Source organism: Coffea arabica, chromosome 6c (assembly GCF_036785885.1).
Source record: "Coffea arabica cultivar ET-39 chromosome 6c, Coffea Arabica ET-39 HiFi, whole genome shotgun sequence".
Taxonomy (NCBI): Eukaryota; Viridiplantae; Streptophyta; class Magnoliopsida; order Gentianales; family Rubiaceae; genus Coffea; species Coffea arabica.
The window spans coordinates 35929366-35943402 of record NC_092320.1 but is presented as its reverse complement, the minus strand read 5'-3'; the positions used below and the strand labels follow the sequence as shown (position 1 = coordinate 35943402).

Here is a 14037-nt window from a genome sequence, read left to right as displayed (position 1 = left end):
AACGTTTAAAGAAGATTATTAAGATGCATTCCATACAGCTGGTTGTTGTGGTTGAACCTAAGACAGGTGTCCAGAACTTAACGTCTTTAAGACTAAAGTTGGGGATGGACTGGGGAATGGCTAATCAATGGGGGACGGTGTGGTTGTTTTATCGAGCTGGGTTTAATTGTGCTTGCATAGGGGAGTCTCCCCAGCATTTAACGGTTCATATTCAGTCCCAAATGTTTCCTTCTCCTGTGATTCTCTCTGGTATTCATGCCAAATGCACAGCGCAGGAAAGGCAAGTTCTTTGGGCGGACCTTTTGAGAGATAAGCCGGCCTCGGCACCATGGTTTCTGGTTGGGGATTTCAATGTGATTATTAGTGAGAGTGAGAAGAGGGGCGGGTTACCCTTCAGAGCTCGGGAGGGAGTGGATTTTTTACAGTTCATGGCGGAGGCGGGGGTAAGTGATGTTAGTTTTTCGGGCTCCCGCTTTACTTGGTGTAACAATCGCCCAGGCACAACACGAATATGGAAACGGTTGGATAGGTTGTTGGTGAATGGGGCAGCTCTGCATCTGCAGCACCAGGTGGCTGTACAACACTTGGGACGTGATCCGTCGGATCACTCGCCATTGCTGTTGTCGGTGGTTACACGATTGGATGACAAGCCCAGGCCTTTTCGATTCCTGAACTTCTGGACTATGCACAAGGGTTTCTTGGATGTAGTTAGAGCTTGCTGGACGCTGCCGGTTAGTGGGCCTCCCATGCAGGTTTTGGCACTGAAGTTACGGGGAGCTAAACAGGCTCTGAGGCAGTGGTCGCGGCAAGCGTTTGGAGACATCTTTGCGACGGTACGGGGGGCCGAGCAAGAGGTAATGGAGGCGGAGCGGAGGTATGACTTGGATCCGACGGGTATGCTAAGGAGTGAGCTACATCAGGCACAGGCACGGTTGAGGTATGCTCTGAGTGTAGAGGAAGATTATTGGCGGCAGAAGGCACGGGTGAAGTGGCTTCGGGAGGGGGACAATAATACCAAGTTCTTCCACTCGGTGGTCGCTGAGAAAAAGCGGCGGGCTATGATCCATCGGGTGAGAGGGGTTGATGGGGAGTGGGCTGAGGAGGAGGCACAAATAGGAGAGGCGGCTGTGAACTTTTTCCAGGGTTTGTTTTCAGCAGACGGTATTCAGTCCCCCCACCACATCATGGATCACATTCCGGGATTAGTCAGTACCCAAGATAACGACATGCTATCTAGGATACCTAGTTTGGAGGAAGTGAAAGGAATAGTGTTTAGCATGGATGCGGAGAGTGCAGCGGGCCCGGACGGTTTTACAGGGAAGTTTTTTATGGTTGCATGGGAAGTGATTGCGGAGGATGTGTATCGAGCAGTGGTGAGCTTTTTCTGTGGGGCGGAAATACCTAGGGGTATCATGGCTACGTCGATGGTTTTACTACCGAAGGTGGATAGCCCACAGGATTTTTCGCAATTTCGGCCCATCAGCCTATGTAACTTTGCCAATAAGATCATCTCGAAGTTATTAGCAGAGCGGTTGGCACTGATCCTACCAAAACTTATTTCTCCGCAGCAGAGCGGGTTTGTAAAGGGCAGACAGATTGCAGATAACTTTTTATTAGCCCAGGAACTTTTGACTGGTATCAGGAAACCGAATCGAGGGGGGAATATTGTTATCAAGTTGGACATGATGAAGGCCTATGATAGGGTCTCGTGGCCTTTCCTGTTACAGGTGCTCCGTCGGTTTGGTTTTTCCGAAACTTGGATTGACATGATGTGGCGGTTAATCTCTAATATATGGTTCTCCATTCTTGTAAATGGGACCCCGTACGGGTTTTTTCGGTCCACGCGGGGTCTTCGGCAGGGGGATCCCATTTCGCCGGCTCTCTTTGTTATTGGTGCTGAAGTGTTATCGAGTGCCCTAAATGCGTTGGTTAATCAAGGTCATTTCATTCCGTTCAAAGTTCCTCTCAGGTGCCCGGCTATCACGCACTTGGCGTATGCCGATGATGTTATCATTTTCTCCAGTGGAGGGCGTTCCTCGCTAGCTAGGCTTAAGCAGGTGTTAGATGAATACAGTAGGGCCTCGGGTCAGCGGATCAATTCCCACAAAAGCTGTTTTTTGACCCATTCGGGTTTTCCACCAAGGCAGGCGGCCGCGGCAGGTCAGGTCTTGGGTTTCCAGAAGCGTGCATTTCCAGTACGGTATCTTGGATGCCCGTTATATGTGGGCAGGAGGAAAAAGATCTATTTTGCAGACATGTATAATGCGGTGGCATCGCGTATTTTATCGTGGAAAAACCAGCTATTATTGGTTGGAGGCCGTATTGTGTTGGTCCAAAGTGTTTTAGCATCAATGCCGATACATTTACTTGCGGCTGCGTCCCCTTCTCATGGGGTGATGGGTGCCTTGGAGAGATTGTTCGCTGATTTCTTGTGGGGGGCATCGGATGGTGGGTCAAAGTTCCATTGGCTTGGGTGGAAGGACATTTGTCGCCCTCAGGAGGAGGGAGGGGTGGGGTTGCGGACCCTGATGGGTGTGCATGATTCATTATCGGTTAAACTCTGGTGGAAGTTCAGGCAGCAGCAATCGCTCTGGGCGGAGTTCATGATGGGGAAGTACTGCGTGGGTCAGCATCCGTGTTTTACGGACGATAGTCCGCTGTGTTCCTCCACATGGAAACGGATGGTAGCAGTTCAGCAGGTTGCAGAGGATAACATCGGATGGGTGATACGCCAGGGTTCGATGGATTTTTGGCATGACAATTGGATGGGGTCTGGAGCGCTTTGTGGTAAGGTTGACGTTTTCTTGGCTCATTCGGTTGCAGACTTTGTGGATGGGGGGGCTTGGAATGTCCATATGCTTCGTCAGTACTTAGATGCCGGGCTAGTGGGCCAAATTCTGCAGGTGAATCCCCCTTCCTTCCGAGGACCGGATCGTATGATTTGGAGACCCACAGCGGCTGGTGTGTTTTCCACATCCTCAGCCTATTCCCTTGTTCGCAATGTGGATCATCGTTCGTGGATCTATACCTCAGTCTGGCAGCGGGGCTCCCGGTTAAAGTTTCTTTCTTTATGTTGCGGCTAATGCAGGGCAGGGTTCCTACCATGGATAAGCTGGCTAGGTTTGGCATTTGTGGGCCGTCCCGATGCTGGTGTTGTCAGGAGCCACAAGAAGAGAGTCTGGAACATGTGTTTTTTTCTGGTGAAGGGGCACGAACACTTTGGCGGTACTTTGAGATCCATCCGGGAGAAATGGCAGGGGTGCATACTCTTCGGCACATGGCAGGACTTTGGTGGCTAAGGAAAGGGAGCAATGAGTTTTTGCGGTTCGTGTTTCGCATAGTACCGTCTGTAATTTGCTGGGAGTTGTGGAAGGCGAGGAATCGGGGAGTGTTTGAAGGTCAGAGGTTGCGGGGTCAGGATATGGAGACCCGTGTACTCCAGGTGTTAGTAGAGGTTTGTCAGGCACGCTTTCCTACGCTAAGGTGTGCGGACGCTTCGTGGGAAGGATTAGTGAGGGAGATGTCTTGTCGGCAAGAAAGATGGAGTGTCCGGACGGTGCATTGGGTAATGCCACAAAGTGGGTGGAAGTTGAATGTGGATGGATGCTCTCGGGGGAATCTGGGTTTGAGTGGAGGGGGTGGATTGGTGAGGGACTGCAATGGGGAGTTTGTTTTCGGTTTTTCGGAGCGTTTTGGTCTTTTAACTAGCCTTCGGGCTGAAATGCGTGCTCTACTTGTGGGGATTAAGCATTGTATTGCCCGGGGCTTTCTGGAGATTCACCTGGAGTCCGATTCACTTTCTTTGATTCGGATGGTGCGAGGGGAGAGTGTTTGTCCTTGGGAGATGCAGAGAGATTTGGATGACTTGCTTCAGTTCAAGCAGCACTTTCGGACAGTAGTTCACTGCTACAGAGAGGCGAATGTTCCCGCAGATCGGTTGGCTAATTTAGGGGCTGACTTTAGTGACTCTCAACTGTTTCAGTCATTGCTTGATTTGCCTCAATGGATTCGGGGGGCGATTAGATTGGATCAGTTGGGAATTCCCTCGATCCGTAGACGGATGGTGGGATATGTATGATAGGGTCTGATGTACTCAGGATTCCTTTTTAATAAATAATATATATATTAAATTAAAAAAAATGTTTGAAAATTTTTAAAAAGTAATACATATGAGAAAAATTCTAAAGGACTTCTTTACACGTGTATACACACTTTTCTCTCTTAATAGCCCCTTTTCCCTTTGAGCAATGAAATCCCTTAGATGTTTTGCACGAGCGCTTTCAGATGAATTTTTTAATTCACATTGTAGGGCCTGCCCAAAAACCAAGTAATACTTGTAATTTTCAACTTTATCAGATAAAAATTGTTATCAGATATAGAAATATATTTTCACCTTATTGAAATATATTCATGAATGCAAGGGAGGGAGGAAAATAAAAGAAAAATACCCTGAGTTAGTAAGCAAGAATATAAAATCGGTATGCATGTCCTATGAGGGGACCCTTTTTTGTGCCAAGGGTAGGCCTAGCATGAAAATGCAATCCTCTAAGGTAGGCACTATACCATACCTGATGGATCTGATCAACTCATTGAGTGAAAAATAATTTCGAAAAATTTGGTCAATTGGATTGACGAGAGACACTTGTCAAAATGAGGTAAACATCCGAATGGATTGATCACTTTTGATCGATACAAGAATTTGCAAAAACGCACGGGTTTGACCTTGACGAACTTCCTATCGAAGAGACCGGAATTCGTTGACAAATTTTCTCCGTGAAGCACGGGTCAAAACCCCAACTGATCAAATGGCTGGATGCAATGGATGTTTTTCTACAAATCGACTAGGTTTTCCAATTTGAAATTCGACATTGAAACCCTAATTGGTCAAATGGGTTGAATGAAATTGACAATTTATTTAAAATCGACCGAATTACCCTAAAAAGGGAAACGGGTCAAATGGATTGAGTGAAATTTACTCAAAATTGACCAGATTATCCTAAAAAAGGGACTTGGTCAAATGAATCGAGAATTTATTCAAAATTGACCGGATCGCCCTAAAAAAGGAACTTGATCAAATGAATTTGAATGAAATCGAAAATTTATTCAAAATTGACCAGGTCGCCCTAAAAAAGGAACTTGATCAAATGAATTTGAATGAAATCGAAAATTTATTCAAAATTGACCAGATCGCCCTAAAAGGGTAAATTGGTCTAGTGAATTTAATGAAATTGATGATTTTTCGAAAATCGACAAAATTGCCCTAACTAATCAAATGAATTGAATGAAATTGGTGATTTATTCAAAAATCGACTAGATTGCCCTAAAAATGAGTGAATTGGCCAAATGAAATGAAGATTTATTTAAAAATCGGCCAGATGACCCTAAAAGGGTAAGTTGATCAAATGAATTGAAGGCAAATTGATAAAAATAGACTGGATGAAATTGATGAATGAAATGGTCCAATGGATTGGATGGAATTGGGAGCTTATTAAAAAATCAAGCCATCCACTGATAGTTTCAAAAAGCCTTATTACGATGCATTAGCCTATGAGCCTTCTAAAATCAAATTTCGGCCTCAATTAATTTATCATCTCAATAGGAAGAATCATTCGTGAATTTTCTTCAAATTAATGTCCTTTTACGCAAGGGATTTTTACCCACTTTGATAAAATGGCCAAAAAGTGATTGTTAGACGCTCATATTCCAAAAATCGCTTTATGAAAATGATCGGATCCTACCTTACCTTGTACACTACCCCTTTGGATGGTACAAAATGTAAACGTGCAAGTCTCGTTGGATTAAGTATCCGAGACACAAGGTGGCTTATCCCTAACACGGGATCCCCTAAATGGCATTCCCTTTCTAGGGTTTAATGCATGATGCCAGTTATTAAAGCAGGAAAATATGCAATTCGAAATGAAACGTGACCTAAGGAACCCTTTATCTGCCAGGGTAAGCTTAAAATGGTATGGCATTATTAATTTATGAACGAAATATACCACAATTTTTAAACGTGCAATAGCCTATCTACAAGGGTAGGTCCTAAAAGAAAGGTCATGCCAGACCTCTTATTTCCTAACGTTTGTGAATGCAACGGCAAGAGACAAGGAAAGTTAGTTCAACACATAATCACATAACACGTTGGACAATTAAATGATATAAAAAGCAGGAAAAGTAAATAAGGAAAGGGGTGGGATCCCTTCCCTCGTGCCTAGTGTTTCCTAATAGGGTAAGGTTGACTCTACCCTAGGCAATTCTAATATGGATGCATGAGGCTGGGGTTCGCTAATGCATCTAGACTCGATAAGGCTTCGGCTCCCAAGCCTTCAGACCTAAAGGCGAAGGGTCATCACTCCCAGGGCCCTTGGTCGGTGGCTCGAGTGATCCCTTAGGTAGCGCTATGGGCGCAGCGCACACCACCCGCCTACCCAAGGCGATCGATCCTAATCCTACAAGGCGGTGTGGGAAACGCCCACAAAAATAAAATAAAATGGGATAACAATAAATAAGCGTGCACGTATGAAGTGCTCCCTATTTTGAGGGAAAGGGTTGAGAACCAACGCGAGGCTCTAAAGGTGATACACACCCCCCAAATGCAATGCAAAGCGCGAGATAAAATAAGTAAAACATACATACAAAAAACCAATCATACATACATGAGTGAAGGAGTAGTTTGATACGTGTGCGAGGCAAAAAGTCCTAAAATGGAAAATGCAATCCTAATATCCAAATGCTATGCATAACAAGGGTAGAAAAGGGAAAAGAATGACTAAATCAAATGCTTGGACCTACTTAGGAAGTCCCCAGTGGAGTCGCCAACTGTCGCGCCCCACTTTTTGATGGTGGTGTGAAAGTGTAGTGTGTGTGAAAGTAGTGTGTATGTGAACGTGTGTGAAAAAATGAAAATAAAAGGCCGTGGGACTTGAAAATGCGACGGTTTGGCCAAATAAAATTCAAAAAGGGTTTTTGGATGAAAAATGGAGTCGCCACTTGGTACGGAGTTAGGGTGTACCAAGTCACCCAAAAATGATTTTGTTTTGTTTTTGAAAGAAAAAGTAAACAAACCCTTTTGAAGAACTTTTAGGTCTACGTAACCAAAGAAAGGGATCGGGGGTCACATTTGATAAGGGAGAAGGCAAAGGCAAAGCCTAAGGCACTCCCTTACCCTAGCCAAAGCTAGTTGCGTGACTTAGCCCCACTTTTCCTAATTTTTCTACCCAAGGTATGTATCGCATGTTGGATATGACTAATGGATGCGAAAAGGAAAGAAAAATGCAATCCTAAACCTAAAATGTTTCTCATGAGGCTTTTAGGTCCCAACCACATGAATTGTGGTGGCCAATAAGGATAGCTCTCATGGAAGTCGTGATTAATGCAAGTGAGGACTCAAGTGCAAGCGTGCAAGTGTGCAAGAGTGAGAAAATAAAGGTGCTTGTGTGTGCAAATGAATAAAAATAGGATATTAGATACGTATAAGTGCAATTTGAGTGCCATTTGTGAGATAGAAAAATGAATAAGTGATAGGAAGAAAGTGGTGAGAAAGTATAGATTGAAAAAAGTCTAAGTAGTGAGAAAATGTGGCTAAAAAAGTGAGTAGGTGATATAAAAGGAATGCAAGTGTATGACCCTAAGGGAATGCATCAAGTCGGGCACGGGAATGACTCCTAATTTCACGACTTTGATTTTCCCTTGGATTAGAAGGAAGAACTAGCGTGCTAAGGCTATTTTGTAGCCACACTCGCTCGTTTCCCTTATCGAAAGGGGACTCTCAAGCAAATGTACCCTATAACTAGCATGAGAATGCAAAACCTAAAATGTGGGGAAAAGGATTGGAGGAGCATGCCAAATGATAAAAACTAAGAAAAATGCATGAAATGTAGTGAACATTCAAGTATGCACTAACCAAAGGGGGACGGCCTATTGGGTCTAGCGTTGGACTAGCCCTTTCTATGAATTCCTAACGGAATAAAGAGCCACAACTAGCATTGGACTAGTGTGGTGACGTACATTCATCCATCACATTCATCTACGACTATAGAAAGCAAGTAGACATGCCAAACACTCATAAACACATAGCACATAACACTTAGCATGCTCGACTAGATGCAAAAGCCTAATAAAGCAAATTAACACATAGCAACAAAAGCAAGCAATCAAGCTAATGAACCTATTACATTTGCTAGCTAGGCACACGTCTTCAATAGGTCTTCATCAAGTGCTCTCCAAGCCCTATCTATTACAAGCCAAGAGGTGTACACATACCCCATAAAGAATAACTTAAATAAAAAGCAAAAGTAAAAATGAAATAAATAAAGGGAATTAAGGAAAAGCAAGGGAAGCAAGTAGACATGCAATTCTCACTTAGCACGTTGGATCACATAGGGGAGAGACAAAAAAGATAAAAGAAATTATACCTCCCTTGGAGTGGTGTCCAAATGAAAGAAAAATGGCTTCAAAACAATAAAAGGGTCAAGGCACCAATTAAATAGTAAAGTATAAACAAAAACAAATTCAACATATTCCCAAATTCCTCTCAATTTGCACCTTAATTGCAACCCAACAACACATAGTTACAAAGAAAGTAAAATTAATCAATCACATTTCCAAAGTAGCAACTGCTAATGGGACCCAATAGTGAATAGTAACCCCTCATTCAAACCAGCAACAACTACATTCATTTCATCATATAAACAAGTTCATCAAACCAGATATTATTGACTCAAATCAAAGCATGAAATTCTGTTTGCAGGATTAAGATGGCAAATCTGGTTTTGATCAACAACAAAAGAAGGGAAGGAAACTGCAGCAAAAATTTTTCTTTTCGGCAATCACAGACCAAGCAACACTGCTGGCCTCTACTGCTAAGCTCCCAAAACAATCTCACGACATCTCAGCCGAACGACGGACAAATTAAACATTTCCAAACAACATGAAAAACCTCAGCAGCCAAAAGTGCAGGACTGCTGCCTTTTACTTTCCAAACTCAAATTTCAGATTACAATGCATGAAGTTTGGTCCCAACATTCCTCAATCCAACACCCAAAATTTAAAAGAGGTAGCATAACACCTAACTTTGACATCTAATCAAGTAAAGAACATAGCATGGAAACTTTCATGCAAAAGACACAAAGAAGCTCATGCATTCGGCAGATCCCAGCCACGGCATTTCTTTTCATTTTCATCATGCAAACCAGATTTTTGATTCAAACGCACAGCTTTGATTAGATATTCCTCATTTCAAAATCCCACTTTACTGAGCAACAAAAACTACATGATGATCACAATCAAATGACCAGAAACTTGGAAAGGTACCATACGATAATTCTGGAAAAAAAATGCAGAAAAGGAAGGACAAAAACTGCTATAACTTTCTTATCATTTCATCAACTCAGGCTGAATATCAGAATTTTGGCTTGGGCATGCATGTGGTGTATGAACTGAGCAACAAATCCCAGATTTCAGTCCAAACAAAAAGTTCCAACAACAACCAAGACAAATGCTCCAACATTCGAACCAAACCAGACAATAAAAAAACGAAACAGGCGACTTTTCTTCATGATTGTATTCGACAAATCGAATGGACAGGCCATGCTAAAATCCTTTCTTTTCAAAGCTAGGGACTTGCTATTGAATTTCAATCTATGAACAAACACCAAATGGGCCTAAAACTTTCCCCATTGAACGTGCAAGGTAATGGCAGACATAAAAGACAACAGCTTTGATGCTAAAGGCAAGAGCAAGGCAACATGGAACTCACAGATTTGAATTTGTAAAGTTCCAATCACGCATATACATGCTTGGAAAGCTTAAGGAATCAGCACTTAAAACTCAAAATTTAGAGGGGAGAATGGCTTACAGTGGCCTCTCTTTTGTCGATGATCCGGTCTGCAAGGCGTGGTGAACGACGACCGCTTCTCAGGAGATCAGCCACTGTGGTGATATCTGGGCTTCTCTCGGTCTCCCTCCTGGCCGTGACTTCCTCTTCTGGCCGGTCTCTCCCAAACTCTCAAAGCTCTCCCTTTTACTCTCTCAGCCGTCAATTTTCTTCCTTTTCTCCTAGCCCTCAATCTCCCTCAGCTTTTCTCTTCTCGGTGTCTTTCTCTCCAGCCCTTTCGTTCGGCCTTCAGCAGTTACTCCCTCAAATTTCCTACCCTACAGATTTTTCCAGCCGTCCCCAGCCTCTTGGTCGCTCCCTGCCTCCCTTTGATTTCTGTTTTTCTTTCTCCTCAGCGCTCTGTTCCAGCCATCATTCCCTTTTCTCTGCACCCTCTCGGCCCTTTTTCTTTTTTTTCCTTCCTAAAACTCAGCCGTCCCTCCTACCTCTGTTTCTTTCTTTTGCCGTTTTCCAGATTTTGCAGCCGCCACCCTTCTCGTCCTTTCCCCCTCTTGCATCTCTTTCCTTTTATACGGGAATCATCACCCTAAACCCTTAGCAAACTCTTCCATAATTGCAACCAAAGGGGCTGCCCAGTCCTCTCTTTGCAAGCTGCGACAATACGCGGCTTGCATGAACGGATCCCTTTTTTTTTTTAACCTAGTTTAAATAACAATAAAAGTAATAATAATTCAAACAAACTTAAACTTAAATAAAATATACAAAATTAGTAACCAAAAGATAAAAAAATAAAAGACTAAGATTTTCCTCTTTTCCTTTTTTTCATTTTCCATTTTTCATTGTTTTTCTTCTCTTTTTCTCTTTTTTTTTTCCAATTAAATTATAATCTTCATAAGGGAACCAGAAAAGCAAGCTATGTTTATAAATCAATAAACTCGAAATGAAGCCAATAGCACTTTGAAAGTTCAGATTTTTGCAACATGGTGAAAGACCTGCGAAATCTGCCTTAGGCCACTTTGCAAGTCAGAGCTTCATAGCTTATAGTAATTTTATACCAGCTATCCTAATTGCACAGCAAGAGAATCAAGTATTTGGAGCAACTATGAATTTCAGCAACCCACGATGACTAACGAATCATGCGGCAGCTTCTTCTCTACCATTTCAGCATGCATGGGACAGAATTTATAAGCCCCAATGGAGCATGTAGATACACCAACTAATGCCCCAAGACTCAAACCGAGTCACTCAGGACCAAACAAACAAAATCATAATACAAAACCAGAGTTCCAGTAGCTGCTTTTCCCCACAAAAAAAATCCATGGCCGAAACAATTTACTCCTCTAAAAAAAATCAGAAACAAACATTGATTTAAGTACCAAACTGATGAATTAGGCTTCTGGAGCAGATCATAAATGACAGAAGTGACACAAGACAACCTTATTGACATTCGAAACAATACGTCAGCCAACCAAAAGGGAAAACAAAAGAACTGATGTAACAAACCTAACTCACTGATTTGTCCGATTTCTTTCAAACGTACAAATGCAACAAAACCATCTTTTAACAAAGAATTTTCGGCTAGACATTACATCGAACAGATTGGGGGCATTAAAAGTTTCATCAGATTTTTGTTCAAATTGAAGTCAATCAGCCCCAAAATTTATCAGAAATCAAGACATTCAACTCAATCAACATATGCAGCATGTGTATTCAAAAATGAAGTCAATTAACAGGAGAATCACACTAGACGAAGCCACGGCAGACCCATTTCACACTCTTGAGAAGAACTGAAATTTAAATAGAAAACTTACAGAGCTCTTGACGATGAAGAGCCACGGGCGATGATGGTGGGTTCCGGTGGCGGCAATGGCAGACCTGGTCGCGGCCTTTCCCTTCTTGCTTCTGCTTTTCTTTTTTTCCCCAAGCTTGCCGAAGCCTTTCTCCACTGTCCGCCATTCTTTTTGGGTCTTTGCCTTGTTTTCTTTCACTGCCCAGTTTTCACGAAGTTCTCCTCGTTCCAGATTTCCCCTTTTCGTTTTGCTCCTCTCCTACTCCCGTAGCTCTTTTACGCTTCCTCGGCTTTTCCTCTTAGCCGCCGTTAGCCTCCTGCCAGAACTCTCCCTCCTTCTTTTCCTTTTTCTTTGCTCTCTATTCTTTTCCCTGCTTTGATCACTGACACCTCCCCTTTTCCTTCACTTGTTAGTTTCCCCGCAGCTATCTCACGCCGCCGCCCCTCTATTTCTCTTTCTCTTTTTTTTTCTTTCTCTGTTCTGCCCAAGCCTTTGCCCTCCTTGCTCTGCTTTTTCCTCACTCTGCCGCCTCCCTGTTTTCTTCTTTTTTTTTCGTTCCCAAAATTCTGCCGCCGTCCTCTTCAGCTCTCAAGCCCTTTTTCCCTTTTTTTCAGCCTTTTTCTTGTTGCTTTTCTTCCTATAGCCGGCCACCTTTTTCTTCTCCAATCGAAGCTCTCCTCATCCGTCCGCCTCTGTTTTCTGGTTCCTAATTCTCTCGATTGCCTTCAACCACCGTTTTTCAGTCCGTCCGTCTCTCCTTTCTTTTCTTTTTTCTTTGTTTTTTTTTCTTTTTCTCTAGCCTCCGACGAAGCCTCCTATCTAATTGTCCCCCCCTTTTTTGTTTTCGGCTCTTTTTCCTTTTAAGGCCCCCCAAAACACTAAACCCTAAACCTAATATGAAAGGCCAAGATCTCCTCCTCAAAATAGGTTCATGTGTCTTGTTTTTGTCCTTTGAATGATTTTTCCCTTTTTTTTTCTTCCTTTTTTCCAAGAAATTCTATGCTAAAAACTAACACGACAAATAAAAAACTAAAAATAAACAGTAAATGAAATTACACCAAAAATTTGGTGTCTACAGTTTGCCCCCCTTTGTCTGAGTTTTGAAAAAACTTGAGACAAAGAAGTAGACACCAAATACTTACCTGCATTATTCGGCTGCAAAATGATTCCAACGAACAAGAATTCTAGAACGGGACTGACCCGAACAGGAAATTAAACGGGACTGACCCGAACAGAAATTTAAATGGGATAGACCCACGGGATAGACCCGTCCAGACATGTAAATGGGATAGACCCAAAAAAAAATTTAAATGGGATAGACCCACGGGATAGACCGGGACAGAAATTTAAGCGGGACCGACCCGAACAGAATTTTAAATGGGACTGACCCGAACAGAAATTAAACGGGACTGACCCGAACAGAATATAAACGGGACTGACCCGAACAGGATTTAAACGGGACTGACCCGAACAGAATTTAAAACGGGACTGACCCGAACAGAAATTTAAACGGGACTGACCCGAACAGGAATTTAAAACGGGATAGACCCGGACAGAAATGTAAATGGGATAGACCCACGGGATAGACCCGGACAGAAATTTAAATGGGATAGACCCACGGGATAGATCCGAACAGAAAATGTAAATGGGATAGACCCACGGGATAGACCCGAACAGAAAATGTAAATGGGATAGACCCAGACAGAAAATTTAAAACGGGATAGACCCGAACAGGAAATTTAAAACGGGATAGACCCGAACAAGAAATTTAAAAATCATGGGACTGGCCCGAATAAAATAAAATCATGGAGTACTCACTAGTGGGACTGACCCACGGCTAGTGGCGGTGCAAAAAAGGAAATGCTCACTAGTGGGGACTGACCCACGGTTAGCGGCAATGAAAATGAAATGCACACTAGTGGGACTGACCCACGGCTAGCGGCAATGAAAATGAAATGCTCACTGGCGGGACTAACCTCACGCTCCAGTGGCTGAGAAAATGAAGTGCTCACTGGCGGGACTAACCTCACGCTCCAGTGGCTGTGAAAATGAAATGTCTTGACAATCGGACAGTGGGATCAAACCCGAGCCTGTCGTGATGAACTTGATTTGATTTTTGATTTTTTGATTTTTTTGATTTTTTTGATTTTTTGATTTTTTGATTTTTTGATTTTTTCTGACTGAGAGAGACTTGTCGAAATAATTTGCTCCAGTGTGATGAATTGGTCACTGGGATAATATCTGAGCCTGACGGGGTGTGGACGGTTAGCGGGATAGAACCCGGTCCTGCCGAGATTGGCGGGATAAAACCCGGTCCCAACGAAGTAAGAGATCAGCGGGATAAAACCCGGTCCTGCCGAGGTTGGCGGGATAAAACCCAGTCCCAACGAAGTAAGCGGTCAGCGGGATAAA

At 43.1% G+C, this 14037-nt stretch overlaps 1 protein-coding gene across 1 annotated transcript in view; it reads left to right on the top strand.

The window, feature by feature from the left end:
• LOC140008743 (uncharacterized) overlaps positions 1–4078 on the top strand; it is a 56581-nt gene extending 52503 nt beyond the window's left edge. Inside the window, exons 3-4 of the mRNA XM_072053607.1 lie at positions 39–2903; positions 3089–4078. Coding sequence (XP_071909708.1) covers positions 39–2903; positions 3089–4078 — 3855 coding nt within the window. The remainder of the gene's footprint in view (positions 1–38; positions 2904–3088) is intronic.
• The last annotated feature ends 9959 nt before the right edge of the window (positions 4079–14037 follow it).